Source organism: Abramis brama (assembly GCF_963993115.1).
Source record: "Abramis brama genome assembly, chromosome: 13".
Classification (NCBI taxonomy): Eukaryota; Metazoa; Chordata; class Actinopteri; order Cypriniformes; family Leuciscidae; genus Abramis; species Abramis brama.
Window position 1 is genome coordinate 17580315 of NC_139975.1, and position 23187 is coordinate 17603501.

General features: G+C 38.1%; 3 protein-coding genes across 4 annotated transcripts in view; 1 reads left to right on the plus strand and 2 right to left on the minus strand.

Annotated features, from left to right (window-relative positions):
- The window catches only part of afap1l1a (actin filament associated protein 1-like 1a), a 28986-nt gene extending 21743 nt beyond the window's left edge, over positions 1-7243 (plus strand). For both annotated transcript variants that reach the window (XM_084133992.1, XM_084133991.1), the window contains exons 10-19: positions 573-651; positions 1758-1907; positions 2099-2310; positions 2932-3077; positions 3179-3236; positions 4726-4837; positions 5170-5337; positions 5906-6090; positions 6170-6292; positions 6516-7243. In XM_084133992.1, coding sequence (XP_083990118.1) covers positions 573-651; positions 1758-1907; positions 2099-2310; positions 2932-3077; positions 3179-3236; positions 4726-4837; positions 5170-5337; positions 5906-6090; positions 6170-6292; positions 6516-6542 — 1260 coding nt within the window. In that variant the 3' untranslated portion in view covers positions 6543-7243. The remainder of the gene's footprint in view (positions 1-572; positions 652-1757; positions 1908-2098; positions 2311-2931; positions 3078-3178; positions 3237-4725; positions 4838-5169; positions 5338-5905; positions 6091-6169; positions 6293-6515) is intronic.
- Positions 7244-7716: 473 nt separating this feature from the next.
- On the minus strand, positions 7717-9265 carry pttg1 (PTTG1 regulator of sister chromatid separation, securin). The gene is made up of 6 exons (XM_084133993.1): positions 9132-9265; positions 8736-8834; positions 8501-8652; positions 8339-8411; positions 8096-8248; positions 7717-8012 (listed from the first exon to the last, which is right to left on the minus strand). The coding sequence occupies exons 2-6, from the start codon at positions 8824-8826 to the stop codon at positions 7927-7929; spliced, it is 555 nt and encodes a 184-aa protein (XP_083990119.1). The 5' UTR covers positions 8827-8834; positions 9132-9265; the 3' UTR covers positions 7717-7926.
- A 699-nt stretch (positions 9266-9964) lies between these two features.
- gabrp (gamma-aminobutyric acid type A receptor subunit pi) lies at positions 9965-20950 on the minus strand. The gene is made up of 11 exons (XM_084133706.1): positions 20775-20950; positions 17407-17445; positions 14881-14964; positions 14684-14796; positions 14535-14602; positions 14229-14446; positions 14022-14104; positions 13764-13901; positions 12126-12278; positions 11830-12023; positions 9965-11741 (listed from the first exon to the last, which is right to left on the minus strand). Exons 3-11 carry the CDS (start codon positions 14931-14933, stop codon positions 11424-11426), a joined length of 1338 nt encoding a protein of 445 aa, XP_083989832.1. The 5' UTR covers positions 14934-14964; positions 17407-17445; positions 20775-20950; the 3' UTR covers positions 9965-11423.
- Positions 20951-23187: the final 2237 nt, after the last annotated feature.

Consider the following 23187-nt stretch of genomic DNA (forward strand, 5'->3'; position numbering starts at 1 on the left):
AAAAAGATTCATACCGACCTCCAACTTTTGAATGGTAGTGCATATAACTCTAAATGGATTTGTCTCTGTCCTCTATCATTGTGTGTAATTACATCCCCAGTGCTGCTGTGAGTGCTGTGCTGTCTGTGTGTGTAAACAGACTGACAGCATTTAAATGTTCTGGGCTCGCTCTCCATCTGCTTTAATTAAAAGGCGTCAAGCTGAGGGTGGTCAATTCTGTCAGAGCAGCTGTAAATAATGTGCTGAGTTTAAGGGACCTGTTGTGAGAGGCAGAATAAATGTTATGATGTGTGATTGTATGTCAGGAAACACATTTTATCTGAATTTAGCAGTCGGTTGTGAGAGTTAGACTGTACTGGGAGTGTGTTTCCTGTCTGAACTCTGCTGCTGTAGCTGTCTGGCCACAACAACACCCTGAATCTAGACCAATTCAGGGTTTAATTAGGTTTAATTATTATTTTCAATAATCTCCATATCCTATTGTACAGCATTAGTCAACTAATAATTATGGGTGTGTATGTTTACAAATTTGCCGTATTTAGTTTGATCTGGCTGTGCTGTTGTCCCTGTAGTGGTGTTCTGCAGAGAAGCAAACCTCAGATTCTGACAGTGTGCCAAGTGGAGAAAGTGCTCGTGACGGCCGGGAAAATGGTGAGATCTTCAGTTTTGCCCCGCTGTTCTTCTCTGATTACACCTTAGAATCCAAAGGTTTTCTTCCTGGGTTTTTTTTCTGTTTTTTTTCTAATCCAACTCACAGTTCTTCTATCTTTATCTTTATTAGTGGTGTTTGTTAAGGCAATCATTATTATTATTATTATTATTATTATTATTATTATTATTATTATTATTATTATTATTAATACTTTTTTTTTTTAAACAAACCACTAAAGTAAAACAATAAAAGTAATTAATCTTGCAGTGTTTTTTACACTCACACTGTATAAGGAAAGAGGGACCAGAATAATTTTTATAGACCAGAATGTCTTGTAGACTTAGGGTTGAGCTATCAACACCCTGGTAACTGCCCAAAACACGCTAGGAACTTGAACCCTAGAGCAACATGTCAAAAACCACTCAGTATGCCTTGGCTATCATATAGCAACACCCTGGCAACCACCCAAAACACCCTTAAACTCAGAATGCCATAAAAACTGTATAGTAACACCCTGGCAATCACCCAAAACACCATAATAACCGCATAGCAACGTATTAAGCCAATCAGAATGCCTTACAAACCAAATAGAAACACTCTGGCAACAACCCAAAACACCCTAGCAACCACCTAGCAACATGTTGAAAACCATACAGTTAGAACACTTTAGCAATTGAATAACAACATCCTGGCAACCACCTAGGATCAAAACACCTTCATAGCAATGTTCGAAAAACCCATAACACCTTAGAAACTGCATAACAACACCCTGGCAACCACTCAAAACACCAATATCATTGTGCCTGCAAGGTTTTCATTGTCAAGAAACACTCACAATGTCTCTCTCTCTCTCTCTCACACACACTTTATCCATCCTTTTTTCCTTTCACTGTCTGAGAGCTTTGTCATAGGTACTCTGTTAACAAGCAGGAAGTCTTTATGCAGGATGTGGATTGTTTGTGATTATTATTGTTTGGACCAGTGAAAGTCTTTAATAGCTTTGGCCTAATTCCTGCAGATTGTGTGTCTGTAGACCACACATATCTTTACATGTAATTTCATTCTACCATCAAACCTTTGTGTGTGTGTTTATGTGTGTTTACAGGTAAACCCAAGCGAGGTGCACTGTCAGAGCTAACGGGCACCGTAAGCCGAGCTGCAGGAAGAAAGATCACAAGAATTATCAGTTTCTCCAAAAGAAAGCCTCCACTGCCAGGAGACGTCCGCATGTCTCTCGATCAGGATCCCCGGTGTGGTACGAGACACATCTTTCTCTCTCCCCTATCTCCTCTCATATTACAATTCCCATGACTCTCTCCACCTGTTATTTTCAACTTTTCTTTCTTAGCGTTTGATCTCAGACAGTGAAGTGGAATAAATCTACTCCATGAAACAGAAGTGGGCGTACTGTAATAATTGCTGTAATTCTTTCTGTGTGTGTGTTAGGTTATGTGGGAGTGCTGTTGAATCAGTGCTGGAGGGAACACTGGTGTCGTGTGCGGGCCGGATCTCTTTACCTTTACCACGAGAAAGCAGAACAGCGAGTCCCCCACACCGCCGTGGCTCTGAAGGGCTGTGAGGTTGTCCCAGGCCTCGGGCCCAAACACCCCTTCGCCCTGAGGATACTGAAAGGAGGTGCAGAGCTGGCAGCTTTAGAGGTAGTGAGTGATTTGTGTGAAGCTTTCACAGCAATCCTCCATAGAGCTGTATTCTAGTGGTTAGCTACATGCAAATTTAGTCTTGGTGTTTGTGTGGGTTTGATCTGTGTTTCCTCCTCTTCCCGCACCATCATTCATTGACATCTCTCAATCTATTCTATAAGAACGCACCGATATTAAAATTCTGTCTGGCCGACAGTGTGTGATGTGTATATATGTATACATATATGTATATGTATATGTGTATATGTGTATATGTGTGTATGTGTGTATATATGTATGTATATGTGTATGTGTATGTATATGTATATGTATACATATATACATATGTGTATGTGTATATGTATATGTATATATAGCTTAATTTCAATGAACAAAAATGATTTTTAATGGTCTAATAATAGTTTTAGTAAACAATAACAACACTACTATCTTTAAATGTTATCGTTTTTTCATTCTTTAATACTCTTTTATCATGTCTGATGATTAAATGCTGTCCATACAGTCTATTTTATAATCTTAGTGTGTGTGTGTGTGTGTGTGTGTGTGTGATATTTTTTGTGTCTGGCTCTGTTTGTGATTGCAGCTCAAGTTTGTTCTTGCGTGTGTTTGTTGTGTTAGGCGAGTTGTTCGGATGACATGGGCCGCTGGCTGGGAGTCCTATTGGCAGAAACCGGCTCCTCTGCCGACCCCGAGTCCCTACATTATGACTATGTAGATGTGGAAACTATCGCCAACATCCGCACGGCTGCCCGTCACTCTTTCCTGTGAGTTAAGGGTTAATGTGGTGAGGGGTGGAGTTATAGATTGGGTCATCTTGTTTTTTTGACTACCTTAACTGTTCTTATTTCTTTTCCTGTTTATTTAGATGGGCAACCTCCACAGATTCACGAACATATGATGAGGTCCCTTTTGAAGCCATAGAGGTTTGTGGTCGCACATAAGAAATTATTGAAGAAATTCCCAATACTCGTGTGCATGCATCATACACAAACATTAAGTGTAAACAACACTCATGAGTGGAGTCATTATCTGATTTTTTAAATCTTTTTTTTCTTTGTTTGAAGACAAGTCTTCTTTATATCATGTGCCCTGGCTGGTCTTTAATGAAAGATGAGAAGTGTGTGCTGACTCTGCAGTAATCAGGGGTTAGAGCAGGTTCAGTCGTCATGGCCTCTGGCCTCCGAGTGGCTTGTTAAACCTGTGCTGAACCTTTAGACACCCGCACAGAAACATCAGTTCTCTCCATCTGTGCGTGCCTCAACTTGTGCGATCAGGGCTAAAAAAGTCATTTTTTCTAAAATATCCTTATTTCAGGAGATTTTTTAAATTGCATTTTTAAATGTCATATTGCATTGTGCAATATTGTAATACTGCATCTCAAGCCAAACAGTAAAATTATGGGGAAAAAAAGAAAGAAATGATCCCATAATTTACTCAACCTCAAGCCATCCTAGGCGGTTATGACTTTCTTCTTTCAGCAGAACACAATTGGAGTTGTATTAAATAATATCCTGGCTCTTCCCAGCTTTGTAATGGCATTGGATAGTGCCCTAGTTTTTGAAGCTCCAAAAAGCACATCCATTCATCATAAAAGTAATCTATACGACTCTAGAGGTTTAATAAATGCAAAGTGAAAAAAAAAGTGAAGCATGGGTTTTTGTAAGAAAAATATCCATATTTAAAACTTTACAAACTATACTGGCTTCTGGCAACCTGCTGATCACGAGAGAGCCGAGTTCCGGCAGAAGGGTGACAGCTCTTTTCTTATATCAAAATTTTTTTGTAATTAGAAGACTTCTAATTCGTAACCGCCATTTTGTTTTGCTCTATCCTCTTCGCTTCCGGGTTCATCAATTCTCATCTAAGCTTATGCTACGCCTACGTTATACATCCTACGTCATAACTCCTACGTCATAACTCCTACGTCATAACTCCTACGTCATAAGTCCTATGTCATACATCCTACGTTATAAGACCAATGTTATACATTCTACGTCAAACATCCAATGTCATAATTCTTACGTCCTACATCATAAGTCATACGTCATACATCGAGTCAGAGGTCATCCTCAACTCTCTCGTGAACACGCGTACGACCAAAAACCCATTGCTTCGCATAAGAATGTATTTATTAACCCACTGGAGTCGTATGGATTATTTTTATGATGGATGGATGTGCATAAACACAAAATTCTACCATTTATTTCACTTTATTTCCACAGTTTGTGGACTTTATTGGCATGTTTATTAAAACACAATTAGCATCAGCTATTCATTGTCAATCATTTGTTACACAATGGGTATATGAGGAACGGAAATGGCATTCATTTTGTGGATTGACCCATATGAAGCAGCATGCAGTACAGTTGTTTATATAGACAATATCTGACCTGGTACACTTAATTTCTTCAGCAGGGACATGAGAGGTTGAGGGGAGGAGCACAAACGAAGCGTCGTTCTTCTTTCTCCAGCAGTGACACAGGAAAGCCCAGTCCACAAATCACCCTAAAGCGCCACGGCTCCAGTGAGTCCCGTCACACTCTGCACTGTGCTAGTTGTGCTTATAACAAACACAGCTGTTAGATCCAGCGTTCACTTTAACATAAAGAATAGATGGTTTTAAGTTTTTATTAGCAGCCCGCTGACTGCTTAACCTTATTTTGGCCATTTTGAAAAGTTCTCACGCTGTCACATCAAAAGCAGTCAGAATAATGTAACCTGAGCTTAAGACATTTTGGTTTGATCTACGGCTCTCTGCATTTTCACACTCATTCTCTCGTCACTAAGTGCTAAGAGCTTTGCCACCTTCCCGCAGACTTCTAGGGTCTGATCTTTGAACTTTACTTGACATTTCAGACGCAAATCAATACGGGAGGTATGGGAAAACGCGGGCACAGGAGGATGCACGCCGCTTCTTGAAAGAAAAAGAAGACCTGGAGACAGAAATAGACAGTATCAGAAGTGCACTAGTCTCACTGCGGAATAAGAAACGAGAGGCAAAGGAGAAAATGAAAGGTGCAACGGGTGAGAAAGAAATCTTTCCTGTCTATTTTATGCAATAATACAGAGGTACTATTCCACAGTAGTTGGTTTGGTTTTACATAAAACTAAATTTGCGATATGGCTTTGTGCGACTGTCAAATCGCAAATAAATTGAGACGGCCATAAATATTAGAATTGTAGATTTTAAAATAAAATAAAGATGAAAGACTGTGAAAAAGTATTATTATTACAATACTAATATTTCTTATTTTGTTTAATATTATTAGTAATAATAATAATAATAATTATTATTATTATTATTATTATTATTATTATTTTATAGTATTATTATTATTTTATAGTCATATTGATGTGTAATCACACTTTTTTTTTTACCAAATTGTGCAGCACAGCAAAATTGGTGCTCTTTAAAAATAAATTTGCATTTGCAGAGTTGATTCAAAAAAAAAAATAATTCAATAATTCACAATAATTTTGTGCAGCCCTACCACTACAGTTGTAGTGATTGTTTCCTCTTACTCAACTAGTGTCCTTATGTATATTTCCGCCAGAAACTCGTATGTAAATGTAATTATCTATTGTTGTTCAGATAAGCAGAGGTTGGCTTTAGAGGAGCGTGTCGTCCAGTTGGAGGACAGCTGCCGGGTGAAAGAGGTTGAGCGTGTGGATCTAGAGCTCAGGCTCACGCAGGTGAAGGAGAACCTGAAGAAATCTCTGGCTGGTGGAGAAATGGAGGCGCCTAGTACGCCTACAGAGTCTAAACCTACAAACAAGGTACTGGGCAAATATTAGAAAGAATAGTTTAATCAAAAGGATTTTCTGATGTTAAATATGCTTCCTTCTTTCCTCAAAGACTCAAAGGACGGAGACTCAGTATATTGAGTCGTTTCTCCCAGTCAACTGCGCCTCTGAAATGCGTAAGCGACCTCCCTCCATCTATGCATCCTCAAAGGGGAATGTTATGCAGAAAGCCAAGGTAAACACATATCCAGTGCAATGCATCAAAAGGCAGATAATGCAAACAGAACAGCTTGCTGCATCAATAGGGATCACATTAAAACATTTAGTCCATTTCTAATTAGTCAGTCTCTAATGAGTTTCATTTATCATTTTACGCTCCTGCTATTAAGATCGTATATGTTGCGGAATAGGCCCGTATGTGTGAGTAAATTAATCATTAATGCTTTGTTTTTAACCAGGAATGGGAATCTAAGAAGGGGACTTAGAGAAACTGCTGATCAGGAAGACTTAACGATTAATATGAGGACTTGCACCAACACAGACTGCTGTATATGCAACTCTATGGTGACTGCCACTTTTATAACTTTACAGTGGAGTTAGAATGACAAAGCACCAACTATATTATAATACTTTGCAGCCAAATGATGTCCTCTTCATGTGTCTTGTGAAGTTCCATGTGACAAACACAAAATGGCATCAGTGTTGAAGGATTGAGAGGGTATGATGAAATAAGTTTGTCAGTTGAAAGTGCAAGAAAGAGTTGTGGTTAAGTTGTAAAAGAAGCAGAGGATGGGAATGCATGCGAGACAATCCACTTTAAAGTCTTGAATTTTATACTCTTTAATTTAAGAGGCATGGTAACTGATTTGTACAGTGTTTTGTTTGTTTTTTTCACTCCATTGCTCATACTTCTGGGGTAATTCCAGCTCTTAACCAATTGGTGCTAATAACAGTGTATATTTGAACATTGTATATATATACTTTTTAACATTCTTTTCTAGCTTCATAGTATCTAACTGATACTCTGTTTGTATCCCTCCCCCATTTCTTTACCACCTTTTAATGTGAGTAACATTTGCACTTTAAATGTCTTTATACATGGAGATGGGAATATTCTTTTAATAAAGACAAAATGTATCTTTGCTCCTATGTCAGTTATTGACTTGCAAAAGATTGATCAGTTGGGAACAAAAACTGTGTTTTATTGCAATACTTTATACAAGCCAGCCAAAAGAAGAGAGAACTGTCCTAGTTTCTAAGATCTGAACATTGAACAGCCACTCAAAAAAAAAAAAAAAAAAAAATGCATGTTAACACTTTACAATAAGGATTCATTGTTAACATTAACAATACTTCTGTATCATTAATTTTAGTTCATGTTAACTTCCACATTTACAAATACATTAAAAATCTAAATGATCTGTTAATATAAATGCACTGAACGAACACAAACATTTAGTGAACTAACAAATTTCTCATTCGTTCATGTTAACTGAGACCTCATTGTAAAGTGTTAACATTATGGTGTATAATATACACTGTATATCCATATCCTGATAGAGCACCTGTTCAACTTGAATATGGAAAAATCCAGGAAGCCAATAAAAGCCATTGCAAAACCTGACATTTTCTTAAATAATTCACAATATCACAGGTGGATTGTCAATTAATATACATTTAATGAATGAAATAACCCCTTTAGTGAGATCGGAACATTGGTGATCAAGAGAAAAAGCCCTCAGACAGTTTCAAAAAACAAGATTAACAGATCCCTTTGAACATTCATTTTATAAAGTTTAATAACAGTTAAAAACAAACAGTTCTGAATGTACAACGTTCACAATTCAACAAAAAAAAATAAAAGAAAGTTTAGAATTCACACTCCAGGGGCAGGTCAACAGTCAGCTCATTTATCGTCTGTAGGAAGGCCTCCATTTCATCAGCATATTGCACTGCTGCATTTGAGAAAATAAAGAATTAACAAGCATAAAAACGTTTTGCATTTAAAGTTTAAACTGCTTCGAAGTATACTCATTACCACCGGGCATCTTTAAAGGTGAGAGTGGCAAACACGGATCCAGAATAAGCTCTTCCACAGCAGGGGAAGCAGCCGGCCACGTCTGTTTAGCCAAACCAGCCAGAGAGAAACCACTGAGGAAGACTTCATCTGGAACACTGTAGGTCTCAAACTCTACACATTTAACACAGGACAGAGTCATCAACAGCTGCCTGACACCAAGAGAGTTCGGTTCCAAAGCCATGAAGCAGCAGACAGGCTTACCGCTTGGATTGTACGGGAAGCACTTCTCAATCTCTGGCAACTCCTCACCAGGAGGCTGAGCAGGCACCTTACACTGATGAAACATGCATTTAATCAACCTACAAATGATTTCAATATAGTTGTCTATGTAGGAAAGAAGCCTTCATAATCTCAAGAACCAACCTTGGCTTCTGCAGGTTTGGTTTTCTCCTCTGCTTTATGAGAGGCTGCTGGGGTGGCAACAACCTTATTTAGGACTCCCAAAGCTTTTCGGTTGGATTGCAGAGGAGCTCCGAGACGCGTCTTTCCTGTCAGAGGTGTTCTCAAGCACTGATCTGAAAGTTACATACGAGTAAATTTGACACCATTTATGGTTCTGGTACAAAATGCATTTTGGTGTCTGAGCATTGGTACTGACCTGGAGCTGAGTGCAGTCTGTTCGGGCGAGATTTGATGGATGGAGTGGTCAGTCTGCCGTTCTCCTGATCCAGGTAAATCATGGTGTCCATGTCTGTAGCTTTGCACAGCGTTGACAGAGACAGGTTAAAGAAACACTGCAGCTTCAAGATACAAACTACACTCACTTAACAGCAAGACAATCAAAACAAACTTGTTCGGTTGAAATAATGCCGTTTGTGATTCGTAACAAAACAGTTAATCTTGGGCAACTTCGTTTTACGTTGTATTATTAAAAGTGGCACGCGGGTTTTATCAATGCATATCGCCAGTTGAACTAACCTTTAGTCTTTCTAAAACCAAATCATACCAGTCAAAATTAAATACAACCTCTACCGAGACGGTGTTGAGTACCTACCTTTTATCTCTATGTATTCTTATCCTCCGTACACGAGCAAAAATGTCGTTTGTTTTGGTTCCGAGTTTCCCGGCTGAGTTTTAAAAGGCAACCAGCTTCCTCATTGGCTGATAGATTTTCCTCTTTGACCAGACGATGCTCTTAGTTTATTGCTTAAGCGCGACAGTGCCACCTAATGGCTTAACTGAGTAAAGCAATGGAGTCATAGATGAACAGTGAAACGGTGGCGGTGTGGTGAAGAAGAGATCCCAGAAAAAAAATGGGTCCCAGCTTAGGATTCTTAATGTAATCAATCAAACTTTAATTCATGTGATATCTTTTATTTTTATCCTGATTATTTATATAGTTTAAGTGAAATAAATTGTATTTCTTTTGCATTTTTAGGTATGTCTTGTGACATTGCTAATTGTTATTAAGCAATAAGGCATAATATATTTTTAATTACAAGCATGCCATGTCATAAATAATTCTTAAAGCAATAAGGCATAATATATTTTTAATTACAAGCATGCCATGTCATAATTAATTCTTAAACAGAATTATGCTTATATCATATTTGTTATCTAAGTTTTTTATCGAAAAATATCGTAGATGGTGAAAAAAACGTTCTCTCTTATCATTTAGGATAGCTGTAGCCTATATGCTACTATCTAAGCTAACTAAAAAAACACTAAGAATGAGAAATGTTTAATTTCACAATCTATAGCTTTGGTTATATACTAGTATAATGAAACATATAAGTTACATTGTTTGTTTGAATTGTAAGTTTGAATTGTGCCCTAGAAATATTGCAGAATCTTACATATTTTTTATATATTTGACCTTTTTTTTTTAATTAAAACTTTATTTCCAGATTTTAATTTCAGTTTTACAATATGGAATCAAACTTATGGACCCCGCTGTACATACATGCATACATTGACCATTAGGCCTATTGGTTTTACTTATTGGCATTTAATATGCTCATTCATTGCTTATGAAGTTTACAACATCCCTACAGTGCATTACATTTACCTAGCAAAGCAAGAAGAAGAAAAACACAGGTAAAGCATTGAAACCTTATAAATCAGCAATGTAAAGGCAATTGCTTAAAGGGGTCCTATTATGCCCTTTTACGAAGTCTTGATTTTGTTTTTGGGGTGCCGTGTATACATAGGCTATTTTACATTATTACAGCACCTCTCTCCCCAGTCTGGCTCGAACACGCCAATTTCGATGAAGCCCTTCCTTCCGAAATATACGAAATGTGCTGTGATTGGTTAGCTGACCAAGTGTGTTCTGATTGACAGCACTTAGTGTGTGTTCAGGAAATGTCCCGCCCCTCCATAACTGCGAGTTCTTCTCTAGTGTAAATATTGAGGATGGCGTCAATTTCAAACCAATTCGAGCCCGATTCAGACCCTGACAATGTTAACGAACATGCAGAATGGATTTCATGCACATACTTTGCAAGCACGGGTTTCACAGGACGTTTCAGAGTGGTATATTTTTCCTATTATGTGATTTGTATTTTCTTTTACATTATAGATACAATGTTATCCACCATTTAATCGTGATATTTGTCGGAAACCTAAGCTAAAACAAACAGTAACTGATCACAAAATTTACCTAAGGAGCAGTGAACCATCTTACAAAAAAACAAGTAAGTTTGTCAGCCTTAGGAAGGAAACGGAAAAAAACAATGTCTCTGACATTCTGTAGTGACAACACTGTCTTCTCTAATGCAGCTCAGCCAGGCCTCGTCCCCCTTTTTGCATATTCCATGGGTGGGGATTATTTAAATGAGTTACATGAGAGCATTGTGACTTCATAAGATCCGGAAAAATTGTGTTGTAGTCCAAACGAGCCATTCGTTGTAGTTCTTGTAAAGGGGATTCAGTTAAATAAAATATCTCCCTTTGTAGTGGACTTTGAGCTTTGTAACCTTGCAGATCTTTTTTATGCTCAAACAGCAACATTACACACTAACTAAAGTTGTAAAAGTGGGGATAAAATCATAATAGGACCCCTTTAAGAAATAAGACTGGATACAACAGTGTCCTTCTTTGTGTCCTATTGCTGATGTGTCCCTATTGTGATTTATGTTTGTTCATGTAATCTTAATTTTCACTGTTGCATAGAAACACTTGCAGTGCAATTTCAAGCTTCAATGCAACAGTGAACAAAAGTCCAGCTCAGTGTGATAGGGCACTATTTAACCTGGAAATGATGGGTAGTCATCAGTCTTTTCACTTTTTCAGTCATTTGAGTAATACTTTGTTTATGGAGATAGGAGGTAGAGTTTTCAGTCCGTTAGAATAAAAGGTAATAGAGCCAGTAGAAGATATTGACGAGGAGAAATGCCATAGGGAACAGTGTCCTTGAGTGCCTGTCGATGTTGTGAGGATTCTCGACACTCATCATGGATGCTGCTCGGTGAGACATTTGCTTTACGGAGGATAAACTGCACCCCTTCTCTTGTTTCTTGTCCACTGCCTCATCCCCTTCACATGCCACAGATTGCTCTGGCGTCTCCTGCTGAGTTGAGTCTTCCGTCTGCATCTTTTTTGGTGACATTGAATTGACCAAGTGAGTCGTACCATTTGACTCCTCGAATTCTTTGAGTAGTTCCTATGAAAAGTTAGTTTAAAAAGGTAATTAATTAGTTGTAAAAAAAATAAAAAAAGTAATATTTAAACACTATCCACAGGTTTCTCACCCTTTGCACATCTACAATGGTCTGGTGCTGCATGGTGCAGAAATGAGCGCAGGCATATTCCAGCAGAGCACCAAAGATGAAGGTGAAACAGATGCCGAGATAGACGTCGATAGCCTTAATGAAGCAGTTGGCATTAGGAAGTGAGGTCCTGGCACCCATCATTAGTGTGGTCATGGTAAGAACAGTGGTCACTCCTGTCAAATAAATGGATTTGATAGAGAATATTTAGTTTATTTGATCTAGAAATGTTTTATAGAACATGTTTGCTAGAGTAATAAACTCTTAGAATCACTGGCCGATGCAGGTGCGAGCTGGTACGGAGGACTGACTGATCCAGAAAGACACCCATGACAGAACCACCAGCAAGGTTGAGGGCACATACGTCTCCAGAATAAAGAACAGCACATTTCTGCGCAAAGCGAAGTGGAGCACTAGCTTCGGGTAAAAACCTGCAAGAGATCCAGAATACTGCAGGTGATTCATACACTGTAATTTTTAATTTTGTGGAATTCTTACAGAAAAATACTATAAAAATAATATGTTGGTTATTGGTAAAATAGTTTTGTTTCGGCTTATTTTTGTTATCTGTAAATGTACATTAGGGTGTTTTGTGTTACATTTTCTGTTATTTAGTGAATGTTTTGTTGCTTTCTGTTTATCATGTTGATTATCAATACATTTTAAAAGAATAGTTCACCCAAAAAATGAAAATTCTGTCATCATTTACTCACCCTCAAGTCGTTCCAAACATGTATGAATTTATTTCTTCTGCTGAACACAAAAGAATAATTTGAAGAATGTCTGTAACCAAACAGGCCCAAGGCCCCATTGACTTCCATAGCATGGAAAAAAAATACTCAATGGGTCCCAAAAGTCAACAACTTGAGGGTAAGTAAATTATGAAAATTTTAATTTCTGGGTGAAATATCGCTTTAAGGTAAAAAGTAGGTAGTTCTTGTAGACTGGTAATATTAATATTGTATCATTATATTGGAAATAGTTTTAAAGGGGGGGTACAATGGTGTTTCATGTATTCAGAGTTGTTTACAGTGTTAAAGAAATGGATTCTCATGCTAAACATGGCCAAAGTTTTAAAAAAAAATTTTTGGACGAATAACGGAGAATAAATTTCTGTGCCGAAAATCTTACTTCCGGGTTGGTACAAGTTTCGGCTGTTTTTTTCGATCGTGGATCTAATGACGTAGACGAGAGTGGAACTCCTTATATGAGCATTTCTCTCGGAAAAGCGCGCCCGCGCACACGTCGACTAGAGGAGAGCGAGAACGTGCACATCAACTCGCTTCAACAGGAAATCATCGGCAGCGCTGCATAGGTTTTATAAACAAGGCCCAGTTCGACGCCGGATTTGCAGATCGTCTAATGCTTAAGGGTGGAGCAGTCCCAACGATAAAGGTTCACGGTCGTGCGTTGGAACCGCAGGCGGTGAGTAATAAAACTGCTTCAAATGTCTGTGTGTTGTTAGCTATCGGCGCTCCGCCCACACGGCACGCCTCCAGCCGCTCGTTTTTTTCCGGAAAGACTCGGTACAGCCTATCTTTCTTTTATAAATATAATAAAACAAACGACTTTTTGGAGATATGAAGGATGCAATACTACTCTATAGGTACTCAAGATTAACATGAGATTGACTGAAACTGAGTGTTTCACCCCCTATCACTCCCCTATCTTTGGAGAAAATTAAATAAAAAAGCCATTTGGATGATCTTTTGTTATCTAATGCAATGTCATTCATGCATCTTTAAGTCAGGCTTTAAGTGTGTCCAAATTCTTTTTTTGGGACACTGTAAACCATGATTGCGCTGTAAGCCGCTTAGGAAAAAGACGTCTGTTAAAAGACTGGCTGACTGGTACTTTTCAGTAAAATAAAATGTAAAAGTGGCCAAGATATTCATAATGAAATTAGATGTTTATACCTGTTTCATACACAGCTTCAGATACGGTCGTGTAGTGGCTCTCTACACTGTACTGGGCCAGACGCAGTGTATCTAACCCCTTCACTGAGTCATTCCCTCGGGTCCAGTAAAACACCACATCCTGTAAATTATAGCCCCCTGAACATGCATGCACACACATTCAGGTTTAAGGGTTTGCACAGACTGCTCTTGAATAATCAATAAAATAACATAAGTAGAAGTAATTTACATCTGATTGTTTAGAGTGAAAACACTTACAGCTTTCTAATTGCAAAGTACACTCTTGTCTATCCATAGGATACTTGGTGAGGTCCATGTTGCAGGCGATGGTTGCTGTTATGCTGTGGAGAAAAGGAGGAATATTGATTGAACCATTTCAGTAGGAAGGTTCCCCAGACGCACATACAGCTGCCTGGTGCAGCTGTTCATCCTTGGGTAAGTTGTAAATTCAGATTCAGTGTTTACCGGAGAGCGTAGAGCACAGTGCCATTGCTGAAGATGCGGATCAGGCGGTTCTCCACAGTGACATCATGGAGGAAGGAACGCTTAGAATCAGGGATGAACGTATCGGGGATCCACAGCAAAGAAACCAGCCTTCCATCCAGACTCAGACTTTCATTTCCAGGGAATATCAGTCGGGAATCTTGCCATCGTTGTCTTAAGAAAATAGTGGCTGTGTAGTCCTATCAGTATGTGAACAGAACAGATTCTTCATTAGTCCCATTAGTCTTCAAGAAAGTTTACAGGTGAGGTTATAAATATGAATAGTACCATGTTAATCTCAGAGATGGCATCAATGCTGGCAATATCCAAACTCATTCCAATTTCAACAGGCCCCTCTGTGGGAACATAGAAATGTGTTTGTATTATCCATGTTTTAATTCTCAATCTATATTTAATCAACTGCAGCTGGCCCTCACGGTTAAAGTTTGGCCTTAGGTATCGATTGTAGCCTTTCATCAGCTTCTGTATGGTGGGCTGCAGTTGTGAATCATTCCACTCGCCATACTGATTCCCATAGAATCCTCTTTCACTGGGAGACAGGGAAAAATGTTAATAATGTGGATGGCCCATGATTCTCAATCTCGATGTGTCAGATGTTTATCTCTTTACTCACCCGTTTGTAATCAACAGAAATAGACTCGCCCAGAACATAAGATAGAGCAGCATTCTGTGATAATGTGATACGGATGAGCAGTGGCTGTGAAGAGGATTTAAGAAAAAAGTTTTGTTAATCATCTCTATCAAGAACGGATTATGACCAGTCACTCTGAAGGCCCTCTCTTTTCACCCCACACACTGTTTTCTCCAGGGATTATACAAATCAGAGAATAAGATTGTTTAATTGCGTCTTTGTATTAAACTTTTGCTTCTTTGCTACACATTTATGAGATTTTATATTAAAATTATATTATCAGCTTTTGCTTTTCATCCAGTTTACCAAGTGGATAATAAAACTCAGATTGATGCATGTCTGCAAGGGTTCCTATTGTTTTTGACAAATGAGTCATCATTTATTCAGGACCTTTTCAGTCATTTTTTTATTTATTAAAGAGGTCCTTGATTATGATTTCACTTTTTAAACTTTAGTTAGTATGTAATGTTGCTGTTTGAGCATAAACAACATCTGCAAAGTTACAGTACGACGCTCAAAGTTCAATGCAAAGGGAGTTATTTTCTTTTACAGAAACCATTTTTATGGACTACAATAAGCCTTTTTCCGGGTTGGTGACATCACAAACCCTAAAGTTCAGTAGCCCCGCCCACTGATTAGAGCACGACAAGTAGTAGTAGGTAAATAACAGACGTCACATGACGCTAAGCGATTACATGCCTTTGAAGAGTGCAAAATGTTGTGCAGTGCCAGGCTGTGAAAAACACAGTAGCTGCATTGGATTTGCAGAGAGCCTGAAATTAAAAAACGATGCTGTGCCTTCTAGCCTGTTGGATCTGACAAGAACGGCGAATCACACTTCTGTATGTGAGTAAAAAAGTTATAATGTGTATAATCGCTGCATTCATGCATTCGACATGTCTGTGATCGGCTACAATGCTCATCCACTGCAACCTTTTATGCCACGATCTAAATATGATGCTAGATCTAAATATAATGCTATAATCATTAGTAAACCTCGAGAACTGTAATAGTAAAACCGTGCTAATAGTTTTCGAGAGAATTCCACATGTAATACTTATTAGCTATTTTATTTGCAATGATGTTAGCCAATCACAGCAGTGGGCGTTTACACTGAAGTCTCACAGCAGACACGCCCCTTAAAACAGCGTTCAAATCAGATGGCTAAAATCAGGGTAGGAAAAATGCCTTTAATTTCTAATTTATGACAATTTTTGATGTAAAAATCATACTGACATTATAAGTGCACCCCAGAAAACACTATAAAATAATAAAATAATGCAGTTCATGGCCCCTTGAAAATAACTCAACAGCAGTTTGCTGATGATTCAAACATTTCTTTGAGGAAAAACATATTCAATGTAGAAATTTTTATGAATTTTCCTGGCATGTTTAAAAAATTCCAGATATTCATTGATTGTGGGAACCCTGTCTGCAATATATTTCTGCATTATTCATTAATACAATAGTCTATTAACTATTAATGGTATATTAATAAATTGTTGAATACAATTAAAATTAGTTAATTGAACACATCCAAGCACTGTTTGTCCACCAATTTTAATTTTCAATTTTCAATTTGCATTACATTGTTTTCTGGTGTCTCTCAGCTCGAGGTCCCAGGACACTGGTCCTGTTTACCCTCATAAGTACCCATCAATCATGTAAACTTAAATGTCCCGGAACCTTAGCACAAGATGGCAGCAGTCCTCTGCCCGCACACAATTGCTCCACCAACAACCTACTATTTTATTTAACAACCTCCCAGTCACTATTTCTCTTTACTTTAAGCTTATGAAGCTGATTGTCTTGCCTCAAAACACACCAGCAGTAACCACTGCAGTTATTGTCATGGGACCTGAACAAGAAGCAGTCCATAATAAAAGGCTCTGGACCATTTTACCACAGATCAGCCCCCACCAACCATTTCTCTCGCTCTCTTTCTCTCTCTTTCTCTCTGTTTCTTTCATTCTAAGTCTCTCTCTCTCTCTCTCTCTCTCTCTCTCTCTCTCTCTCTCTCTCTCTCTCTCTCTCTCCCTCTCTCTTTTTTTCAATGGATTCTTTTAGATTAGAGCAATCTTTCAAAATGTCAGTGCACGTCTATTACTAAATGAGTCACATAAAATAGACCTTTTGCGCCCAGAGGTGTGACAGAGTACAAATCTCAAGATTACCATGTTTTAACAATTCCGCATGTATATTTTTACCAGCTTTTCCACTAGCACTCACTATTGCATTAATTTAAAATCACATATGACCTGCCAGATGCAAAAACTATCAAATATATTCTTCAGAATGTAAACAGTATTCCATATTCTTTGGCATGCCACTCATCTTATCACTCCCACTACATATTCTTTCTTTTTCCCATCTTCAATTATTCCTCTCCTCTTCCACCTCATCCCTCCATCCATCAGCTGTCCCCATCTACTCTCTGTCATGCTGCATGAAAATCACAATGACAGCAGTTACCTGTGGAGATCTGAGATGCAAATTATTGTGACTTACCTTCACTCTTCTTCTTGGTCTCTTTCTCTGTTGGTGTACCTGTAAAATTGATTCAGATTGATAAAGATGTATTCAATCCTTAAATGAATGTTTTCTTTTATCTTGGGTCTTTGTCTTCTTTTAAATATCTTATTGTTTCTTGGTCTCTCAGCACACGGCGTGTCTCCGTTCAAGCATGGCTTCCCTCACACTCGTCACTTGAATGGCTTTGAGAATATTCTCTCTCTCTGCCTCCACCATTTCCCCAACCTCCCCCTAGTATCACTCTCTCTCTCTCTCTCTCTTTCTCCCTCTTTCTCTCTCTCACTCTCATATACATGTGCACAGCTGTGTCAGATGCCTGTGATAGCACCTGTAGTTTTTTTTTAGATGAGTCTCATTGCTTGGCTCCCTATAAATCAATGTCTTTAACAATGTCATGTGTCTTGTGACATGCTGCATTCTTCCAATCGCTCTCTCTATCTCTCACTCAACTGCCTCCCTTACAGTTTCAATCACAATGCTGATTTCTCCTTGGTCCTTGTTGCAAATTCACTTCACATTTCACATCTGTGTCTTTTATCTCTTTTGTTTCCTGTTGCCACACCTGCTACTTTTGAAAAAAGTGTAGCTGTTACTTTTCCTGTGAAACGATCTATGTCATTTTATTTCCTTATTTCTCTTATCTATCTATCTCTTGTCATGCTGTTTTCTCTCCATATTTTCATCTTGCTTATCCATACATTCTTTTAAGATTCCTCTGGAGAGAGTGTTTATTGTTTCATCGCAGAGATTTTTTACGCATTTTTTTTTATTTTATTGCCAATCCATCCTTTGGCTTAACATAATTTTTGCCATATATGGGATCTTTTGATTGAGAAATAAATTAAGGTACTGTCTATTTACACTAAGTGCAGATGGCCAACCATGTTGACAAAGGCTATTCTCACTAACTCCGCCCACTACTTTCAGATATTTTACCTTTAGAGCAAATAGCATATTACTTTTATTTAAACTCTGTGTGAATAGCATCTATCACTGTTTGCATTTAGTATAATGCTATTTGTTGCTATTTATATTTGGCACAACAAGTATTTACACTCAGTGTTATTAGAAAAAACTATGCTTTATATAGTATAACTGAGTAGTATGAATGTAATCTACATTTGTTATGTTGTCATTGTCATGCGTCGGTTGCGTCGCCTCACTGCCATTCACAAATCATCTCTCATGAACTCATGGGATAGTAAAGAGTCCATTGGATAAACACCGCAGAATCTCGCCGGAGATAATATGTCATCCATGTAGTTTTTTCCTACTATTTTATGAATGTAATGAATTCAGACACACTACTCGTTTACTCATTTTACACCTACTATATATAGGGAAGTAGACATATTCAGATGCAGCCATGGGCCTTCATTCAATTCCATAGAAACCTATTTTTGCACAAAAAGAGTGCAAAAAAATTCAAAAGCATAAATTTAAAATTGATTCGATTCCAACTGTGCCTGGGTATGGCTTCATTATTTAGCACTATGAGCAAATTTGAACCTTTGTAAATAACAAACCTTGAGTTACTTTTCAAGCAACAAATTAATTTGACAGCACAGCATTCTTTTTTTTATCATGTGCGTCCATTAAAGTCATATCCCTTTTTGTTAGGCATTCTTCCATTTATATTTTTGTCAGATGGAAAGCTGCTGGAAAGGGACAGTGGACCTGCTTTAATAATCCCCCTGCGGATTGACCGGCTCGCCATGATTAAAGCGGACTCCTCTCGGCATCCTCAGGCTCTAAGCCCACACAACATTGTCAACAGAGGCGCTGGATTCAAACCGACGGCTAAATGAATGTTTGACAGCACAGAGACTCACAGGTTACGCATCAGTAAGCCCAATTATATAACCTCTGCTCTCTACCTCAAAGGAAGCCTTGTTTCCTTCTTGGATTAATGTTTATCTTCTGGTGCTAATCAGATGTTTTCTGAAAAAGGAAACTTTCTCAAATAACGCCTCCACAGCTCAGGAACTGACACTGCCGGTATAAACCTGTATAAAAAGCTCCCAGGCTTTGCTAGCTTATTTGCAAGGATAATAGCGCTCAGCTGTGAGCGAGAGGCACCAGGTGTGTCCTAGATGAAGGAACGCCCTGTGTCATCCTCCCCATTAGACCTGCAGACATCAAGCTAGGAGTGGTGGACTATTGAGTGTCAGCAGAAGAACTTAAGACCAGCCTGTTGTCTGAGCCAGTGACTTATGCCTGGATCGATCCTAGAGCCTGAGAGGTTTATGGTTGAAAATCAGATGACCGCCACCAATCACCTCAGCACATGAATAGCTATTTCCTCTCATCTTGGTTCCCATCACAATCCAGTTGACAGATTATCAACATGCCTACTTCCTTCTCTCCTCCTCCACCACTCCGTTCAGGCGCTCTTTAATTCACGTTACCTTAATCTGTCCTCTTTCAATTTTCGTGAAGACCGTCACATGCTACCCCGTCTAGTAATGGTCTCCTCTTCATGCACTTTCGTAGATCACTCAGACAGTTTTATAATTACAGAGCCGCATGACAGTACAGCTCATACATGAGAGTGAAGATTGAAAAGACTTCCTACATGCTTCATGACCTCATTTGTCATCACATGACTTACATTCATTCAGATAAATCCACCAGCCTGCCATTTACATGACGGTTACTATAATATATAAGCTCAGGCCGCCTGACTTTTTTAATTTTTTTTATCTATTTTCATTTCCTGCCCTACACTGTTAAAATAAAGACTCCAATAAGACCCAAAATAAGTTTTTTTACAGCCTGATGTCACAGAAGAATCTTTTTAAAGGATTAGTTCACCCATGGAAATTCTGTCATTATTTACTCACCCTCATGTCGTTCCAAATCTGTATGCATTACTTCTGATATTTTGAAGAACATTGTGAACCAAGCAACAAACTTCCACTGTATGGACAAAAAACACTGAGATTTTTCTCTAAATATCTTTTCTTCTATGTTCCACAGAAGAAAGGAAGTCATACAGGGTTGGAATGACATGAGGATGTGTAAATGACAACATAATTGATATGGCTTAAGTTCCACAAATAACTTTTTATATACTAGTTCTTTGGAAAATCAACTACAGCATGTAATCATGCTTTTTAAAGAACCATGAAACCAATATTCCGATCTTAAGAACTAATCTTCAAAAAACCTTTTTGATAAGTAGCCAGATCAAGTAGGCTATACAGTGGGATCATTAAGAATCATTATTCTTAAGAATCCTGCAAAATAACCTTTATATTAACCGTGTAGCTTTCTTTATACTTTTTAATTTAAAAGACATTAAATTCTCACTCACTCATGCATGCACATTTTGCTGTACTCACCTTTTTTGCTTTCTTAGTTCAGTCTTGAGTCCGATTGTGAACGGTAAAGGTGTGCTGGTTGTGAGGATGTGCAGATTATGTGCCTGTCTCCTTTCTCTCTCTCTCTCTCTCTCTCTCTCTCTCTCTCTCTCTCTCTCTCTCTCTCTCTCTCTCTCTCTCTCTCTCTATTTTTTATTACTCTGTCTCACACTGTCACTCTCATTTACTCTCTCACGGGCAGGACATGCTCTAGTGTTCGGTTTTCAGCAAGGAAAGAGCTTGTCTGCATGCCAACCATAGGGATGATGTAGATGAGTACATGGCATTAACACGATTTGGTATAAGCCAGACTCGTCCTTAAGGGATTTTTAGGATATTTCTTATATTAAAACCTGTCAGATCATCAGCCGCATGACATAATTTTCTGACCTCATTAAATAAATTAAAATTCTATTATATTTTTTTGATCTGCAGTATTTCAAAGGAAAACAACGGACAAAATATGATATTCTAGACTAGAGGTTAGAATAATCCGCTTACATCCACTGGAATTGTGTAAGAACAGACATGGCTGTGCAGGGTGAGCTATTAGTAAATATTTTGTATTTAGATGTCCATTTCAGTTGTGGACCTGACTCTTTTCTTTCCTTTCATTGCAGTTGACACACATCCTGAATAAATAAACAATAAACTGATATCAACGTCACTCAACCACATGGTGACACGAGAGCTGAACTGGCCAATCAGGATCCTCAGAGAAGCTGATGAGGAGACGTCCCCATATCCACATTCAATGAGGAGAGGTAAGTGGGGATTTTGCATCAGTGTAAACAAACAACCCCTCCCCTTATTTATTATGTGCACTGAAACCCCCCAGAGGTTTTTCTCCATTATCCTTTCCTTCTCTTTACTTTTTATTTCTGCTGGCATGTGCCTAAAATGATATAGTAAAAACCAAATCAATTCAGGCATAATATGCAATCACACCACACAAGAACCTCTAAACCTTTAAAACACTTCAGACGTAGAGCAAACAGATAGCTAAAGGACATGTTGAAAGTGTCAATCAGAGTTCCTTTGCAATGGCCAAAGAAAAGGAATTTGTCTACAGAGAGAATGAAATGAATAAAACATAAATATATATTTTTTAATAGCCTATATTTCTATACATAATGGGCTTCCTTTGATTTTCCTCTCAATGGCTTAATAAATTACTTACCCATAAATTACTTACCCACCGAATAATGTATACATAATATATATATTTTTTTTTTACAGTGCAACCACCTGCATACAAATACACTCTTTCTCCCCCTTGCTTTTCCCCTCGCTATCAAGCACACCAGCTTCATTTACATGTTTATGCCTTGTACACATCTGTATTCTCCACATAGCTGTTTCCTATCCCTTAAACAGTACGCTACAGGCCAGGCCACTGGAGTACGAGACAGTAGCCTGGCAACCACAAGTCAAGGTTAAAAGAACATATACTGGTCCATTTTGTTTACAGTTTAATCTACTATTTTCTCCCCAGTGAAATACTGCAGTTCCCTGGGTCTCTCTCTTGCTGTATTTCACTCCTTTTAAATCCTTTCTAGTTCTAATGGCATATGTTGCATTAACCATGACTAATGACTAATGCTTCTGCAAAACTCCATAGCCCTATAATGTTGTTAGGACCCCCATTTGTTGGTTTAGCTATGGTTTTGGATGGTAAAATGGATTAAACTCTTGGAATTTGCAACCTTTTCTTGTAAAAAGCCAATGACAATTACATTTTGAATATCTCTTTTATTCTCATTAATCATTCTCAACCGACTGATGCATTTTTTTTGCTTATTAACAATTTATTGATTTTTATTAATTTATCTGTTTGCTTAGCTACTGTATGATAAATTAGGGATTTGTGATTAAATAAAGTAGTCATATAAATAATACACAATTAAGTGACATGCATGAAAATCAAATTTTTCCAGGCACATTGCATGCCTAATGTAAATCAGTGAGTGTAAATGAAGGAAGAGGGCTCAGAGACAGCCCAACAGCATTAATCTATTTACACCATTTATTTCCATAGGGAAGTCCTTTCCAGCCCCATCACTGTGGAGGCATGTTGGTGTATGCTGATGAATGCTGCATGTGGTGGCCACATCTTACCTTAGGCTAAGTAAGTGCACTAGAGTGAGGAAACCAGCCTGATGAGCATGCATCAGTGCATACATGCTTCTGGACTCATGACATTGTTAGATCATTTAAAGGTCACATGTATGGGTGAAGACATAACATGTAAGAAGGTGTCTTATAATAGGTGTCAAATTATATTTCCATCAATATGTTCTACATTTTTTTGCTTTTTTTTATGTAGGAAATGCAAGAAATGCTTTGTATTTTCCCATTTGAATTTGCACAAAATACTTTGTTAAATAGTAAATCA

Coding starts and splice junctions, on each gene's coding strand:
- gabrp (XM_084133706.1), bottom strand. CDS start 14,933: ATGCTGCTCTATCTTATGTTCTGGGCGAGTCTATTTCTGTTGATTACA. Junction 14,797..14,880: donor TTTCTGTTGATTACAAACGG/GTGAGTAAAGAG, acceptor CCTGTCTCCCAG/TGAAAGAGGATTCTATGGGA. Junction 11,742..11,829: donor CCATTGTAGATGTGCAAAGG/GTGAGAAACCTG, acceptor AACTTTTCATAG/GAACTACTCAAAGAATTCGA.
- pttg1 (XM_084133993.1), bottom strand. CDS start 8,826: ATGGACACCATGATTTACCTGGATCAGGAGAACGGCAGACTGACCACT. Junction 8,653..8,735: donor CAGACTGCACTCAGCTCCAG/GTCAGTACCAAT, acceptor TGTAACTTTCAG/ATCAGTGCTTGAGAACACCT. Junction 8,249..8,338: donor CTTCCCGTACAATCCAAGCG/GTAAGCCTGTCT, acceptor TTAAATGTGTAG/AGTTTGAGACCTACAGTGTT.